Source organism: Arachis ipaensis, chromosome B1 (genome assembly GCF_059453495.1).
Source record: "Arachis ipaensis isolate K30076 ecotype BB chromosome B1, ASM5945349v1, whole genome shotgun sequence".
NCBI classification, from domain to species: Eukaryota; Viridiplantae; Streptophyta; class Magnoliopsida; order Fabales; family Fabaceae; genus Arachis; species Arachis ipaensis.
Genome location: NC_142436.1, coordinates 85,784,500 through 85,789,424, shown reverse-complemented (window position 1 = coordinate 85,789,424; position 4,925 = coordinate 85,784,500). Strand labels below are relative to the sequence as shown.

The window sequence follows — 4,925 nt, the reverse complement described above, 5'->3', positions numbered from 1 at the left end:
GCTACAGTTTCATATGCGTCAAGTGAACGCACTTTTAGAATATAAAATTATGTCTACGTTCAGAGAAAAAAAGTTGCCAAACATAAACTCACCCTTAATAGTAATAGCGTATCAAAAACTATAGTCTCTTGTTTGAACAGAATGAGTATATCAGGTAACGAAATTCCTAAAAATTTATATACCAACATAATCCACAAAATACTAGTTTGATTAATAAAAAAAAGAATAGCAAGATTGATTAGCTTATCGAATCCTCTGTCTCCTCTATATCTCCATTAAATTTCAAGTACTATCACCAATTTGTTAAAGGTGACATCATAAAATGAATCATCCTGCAGACCTTGCTCCCAACTACTACCAATTTGTACAATGAAGTTCCCATCAAGGTCAGTAACCACCTGAATACATTTTGGGATTTGAGGTTTAATTTGAAGTTAAGGGAGAGAGAGAGAAACAGAGATAGAGATAGAAATAAAAAACATGTTGTTGAGGATATCAATTGCTAACATTAGTGCTGCCTCCACAAAATCATCAAGATCCTTTCCAAAACAGGAACAATGTAAAACTTTTTTAAATCACCACACTGTAATAAGCTTAATAGCTATAACAAGAATGACTACAAGTATCAGTATATCTCAAAATTATATTTCATTAATTCAACATATCAATTTGAATCAGTACCTTCTTGTGACCTTCTCCAGCAAGTTGTGCTAGGAGCTTACTATTGGGGCCAACGACAGCAAATGTTGGCCATGAATTTATGCCTAACTTGCGCCAAAGATACATGTCACTATCATTCACAACCTACAAATGAGTCAAAATAGAAATTTGATAGAACAAGTTTTGTTAATCATGTGTTCAGGAGTCCTAAAGCATTAAAATTAACAGTAGTGCAACAATAAAACAAAATAGGAGCAGAATAACCATGATATATCAGTTCTTCATAAGCAGAAGAGGATAAAGACCTGATAATATTTAAAAATGTTAAATTTCAAGTAAAAGAATATGGACTTTGAAATACTAATTGAATTCCAACTTTTGTCGTACCGGATGAATGATATCATAGCGTAGAACTGCATTACGAATGGCTTCAGAATCTTTCTCATTATCAAACTTCGCAGAATGAACACCTACAACAATGAACTGGATATATAAAGCATACATAAAATTATAACCTCATGTTTTCAATGTCAATAATGACTGGCCACCTTCATGCAGAAGAAAACTGAACAAACAGAGAAAATTTTAAGCTCATATCATGAAGTGCTTTTAAATTAGTCTAGAAAAATTTTATAAAGCAGAAACACAAATGCAACATTTTATATCCAAAATATAGAAAAATGAAATTTAAAATAAATTACCGGCATATCTTTGTATTTCTTCTCCAAAAACTCTAGGCCTGGTAAGACATGCATACAGTTTATACAACAATAAGTCCAGAAATCTAAGACAACAACTTTTCCTTTTAGATCCTGTCAAAAGATAGAACCACAATCCAATGAGTTATTGCAAATATTTTATTCGGATTATAACACAAGCTGAAGAAAGGTACCCTGCGAAATTGTAGTGGAGCTGTATTCAGCCAATCAAGTTTCGATGAAAATTCTGAAACAATCTGAGTGTTTCCCCTTGAACAGTAAAAGGAAATTAACGACAAATATTAAATTAGAACTTCTCATTTACAAGCCACAGTTGCTCACTCATGGGCTAAATGCCAAAACTTCAACATTCAATCTCCACTTCTTTTTCCAAATAAGGAGATTTAAACATTATCTGTGATAAAAATTTTACAACAAACTCCCAAGACTACATACTATATCCAACAGAGCCTCCACTGAAATTTTCAGTACTGACAATATTCTTTTCTGTATAATTTTCTCCAGAGCCTCCAGCTCAATGAACCTCCTCTCTGGCCTGTGAAAAAGCTGTTCACAGTAAAATTTATGTCACTTCTTGAAATCATCCTTCATCTACAATCATTTGAACCAAGTTAGATACATAAATAATTTATCAAAAGCCTAGAAACCAACAAAGAGATCAGACTAAAATTTTGAGCTACTTGAATGTTTAAGAAATTAGATTCTAAACTTTAAAGTAAGCACAAAAAAACAAAGAAACATGAGTGATAGAAAATTAGGAATTTAAAAACCCTAAATTGAGGAAAAATGTGAAAAGATGTAAAAAGACCTAATATGCACTGATGCATGAACTTGGCCATGCCGGACTTGAAGACGAGAATATGGAGGCGGCACTCGAGGAAGTTCTTAACAGAGAGAGAGAGAGAGAGAGAGAGAGAGAGAGAGAGAGAGAGAGAGAGAGAGAGAGAGAGAGAGAGAGAGAGAGAGAGAGAGAGAGAGAGAGAGGATATAATCAAGCTTGTTCTGCGTCTCGTCAAAGAGGTCGTAATGAAACATCCTCAGAGGCTTGGGCATTGCGACCAGATCTGGAGAGGCGATGAACTGCGGTGGCAACGGCAGGACGATGGCGAGGCGAGTTCTCTCTCCTCTCTGAATCTCTCTGTTTTGCTCTTCTCTCAGATCTCCTCAGTCAGTGACACTGAATCTGCGCCCAAACTGTGCTCCGAGTGCTTCACATCCGCTGGAGCAAAAGCAGAACAAGAGGAGAACTTGTCGGGGAAGACGACGCGGCGATGATACCGTGCAGATCTCCTCCACCATGACGCGCCATTGGTACTTTCTTGTAATAAAAAATTCTAAAATTTTTTTAAATTTCTCTCAATCGTTATTCTACTTTATTTATGAACCAACCCATACATTTTTTTATAACTTGGTCCTTCAAGGTTCAGATTATTCTTTATCCACCGAAAAAAGTTAAAGTTCCATGTTTATTTATTCATGTTTCCTCTAACTGATTGGGAATCCTATTCACTGAATTGATTCCATGAGACCAAGACAAATTGGTGAACAAATCGGAATATATATCATAACCGTGACCGATGCAGACAAATAAAATCTATGAGGAAAATAATATAAAAGTTGGAGATCACCGCCAAAGTAGTGTGACTAATATTAAAACCAGCCAATGAATAAAAGTTATCACAAACTCAACTTGTAATGTCCTGTCCCATGCAGAATCTCCATAAGTCCACAACTTTTATTTGAGGAATATATGACTTTCAAGTGGTGGATCATCAGATTTTTTAAAAAAGTTTCAATCATCATTGTAATCGAGAGATCCCATAGCTACTATGGTATTATTGACAGAATAATAATAATAGGCAGTTTTAATTTATTCATTTAGCATTTTCTTAATATTTAAATAAGTAAAATTTATATTTTGAAAACATAAACAATATAAAAATTCAAAAGTTCTATTTAGAAATTAAAAAAATAACTAAAAAAATGAATTAAGATTTTTAATTATTTTTTTTGTTGCAAACATAAAACCTTAATATTGAGGTTTAATTACTTTGTTGGTCTCTATAATTTTGCGAAAATTTTAATTAGGTCCCTATATGTTTTTTTAATTGGGTTCTTGCACCAAATTTTTTTTCAATTAGGTCTCTCTTGATAGTAATTGGCTTAATTGTATAGGCAGGGACTTAAATAAAAGGAAAAAGAAGTCTTGAGACTCAATTAAAAAAAAAAATTTGGTGCAAGGACTCAATTAAAAGGAAAAAAAGTATAGAGACCTAATTAAAAATTTCGCAAAACTATAGGAACCAATAGAGTAATTAAACCTAATATTAACTACTATCACTGCTACACACACGCTACTTACCTAAGACGCTATCAACAGAAGTTGTGGAGGCGGAGGTTACCGATGGCTTGACCACGAAGGCGTCGATAAAATAAAAAAAAATTATTTTTTTCAAATATTAAGTTTATCAATAGGCAAGTAGTCAACAAAATTTGACGCCATCTTGACACTAGTAGATGCATAAATATATTACCAACGTAAGTGGTTACCTACGATATGGTCGTGAGTAAATAACTAATACTAAAATTTTTGAAATAAGTTTATTAACGGCGAAAAATTATTTTATTTAAAAAATAATTTAATTATTAAATACCGATGGCCGAGCTTTTAGTAAAGGACATTAAATATTTATTTAAATTTATAACGAGAAATAAATTATTTTTCTGTACGCCAACCTTATTATTGACTCACTATTGGTAAACCGTTGGTAAAATTCCATTAATAAAATGGTGCATTTTGACGCCGTCAATATACAATTTTATCGACGACTTAAGCGATCGAATTTAAAACGGAACCCATTCCCTCTCCCCCTCATTTCAAAAACCTCCCTTTTCTCTTTACTTTCTCACTCTCACTCAATGAATTTTCTCTCTAAGTCTTTCTCTCTTTAGAATTTTGATTAATATTTCATCATTGCCATTGTATTTGTGGTGAGTTTTTCTTTAATTTAATCGATTTAATTTTTTCAATTATTTTTCAGTGTCCCATTTTTTTATACTTTGAGTTTGACCTCTAATTCAATTTTGATTTTTTGCAAATTTCTGGTGTCTGACGGGAACTTTGGCAAATGCACCAAATTGATTCAAGTGATATTACAACGAGTGGGTATCATTCTCACGAGAATTAAAGGATTGAACAAACAATGTCTAATTGAAATTCTAATTAGATTAACGAACTTTTGTAAGAGGAAGAATCGAACTTAAAGCAATATCAATAAAAACTGAGCAATGATGAGATGGATTGATAGTGGATGAAGATGTTATGGGTTCATAGATGTTTAATTCTCAGAAAAAGAAACATTTATGTTTATTACCTTAATTCATACAAATATATTTTCACGATAAATTATATATAATCAAATCCCAATCCCTTGATGATTTAATTTCTCTCATCTTAACCAATAGCCAATTTTTTGGTCAATTAATTAACATTAAGAGGATTAAAGTGCAATTTTGATTTAATGTCATATAACGTTTAAAGCTATT

The 4,925-nt window shown here is 32.4% G+C and overlaps 1 protein-coding gene across 1 annotated transcript; it reads right to left on the bottom strand.

The window, feature by feature from the left end:
- Positions 1–275: 275 nt before the first annotated feature.
- On the bottom strand, positions 276–1,622 carry LOC107631151 (protein SUPPRESSOR OF QUENCHING 1, chloroplastic-like). The gene is made up of 5 exons (XM_021122162.2): positions 1,553–1,622; positions 1,362–1,472; positions 1,048–1,143; positions 682–804; positions 276–398 (listed from the first exon to the last, which is right to left on the bottom strand). The coding sequence occupies exons 2-5, from the start codon at positions 1,413–1,415 to the stop codon at positions 276–278; spliced, it is 396 nt and encodes a 131-aa protein (XP_020977821.1). The 5' UTR covers positions 1,416–1,472; positions 1,553–1,622.
- Positions 1,623–4,925: the final 3,303 nt, after the last annotated feature.

Excerpts from the sequence above, each read along its gene's own strand:
- LOC107631151 (XM_021122162.2), bottom strand. The coding sequence starts at position 1,415 with ATGCATGTCTTACCAGGCCTAGAGTTTTTGGAGAAGAAATACAAAGAT. Across the intron at positions 1,144-1,361 it reads AGAAATACAAAGATATGCCG|TTCATTGTTGTAGGTGTTCA; the intron begins GTAATTTATTTT and ends TTATATATCCAG. Across the intron at positions 805-1,047 it reads GCTATGATATCATTCATCCG|GTTGTGAATGATAGTGACAT; the intron begins GTACGACAAAAG and ends ACTCATTTGTAG.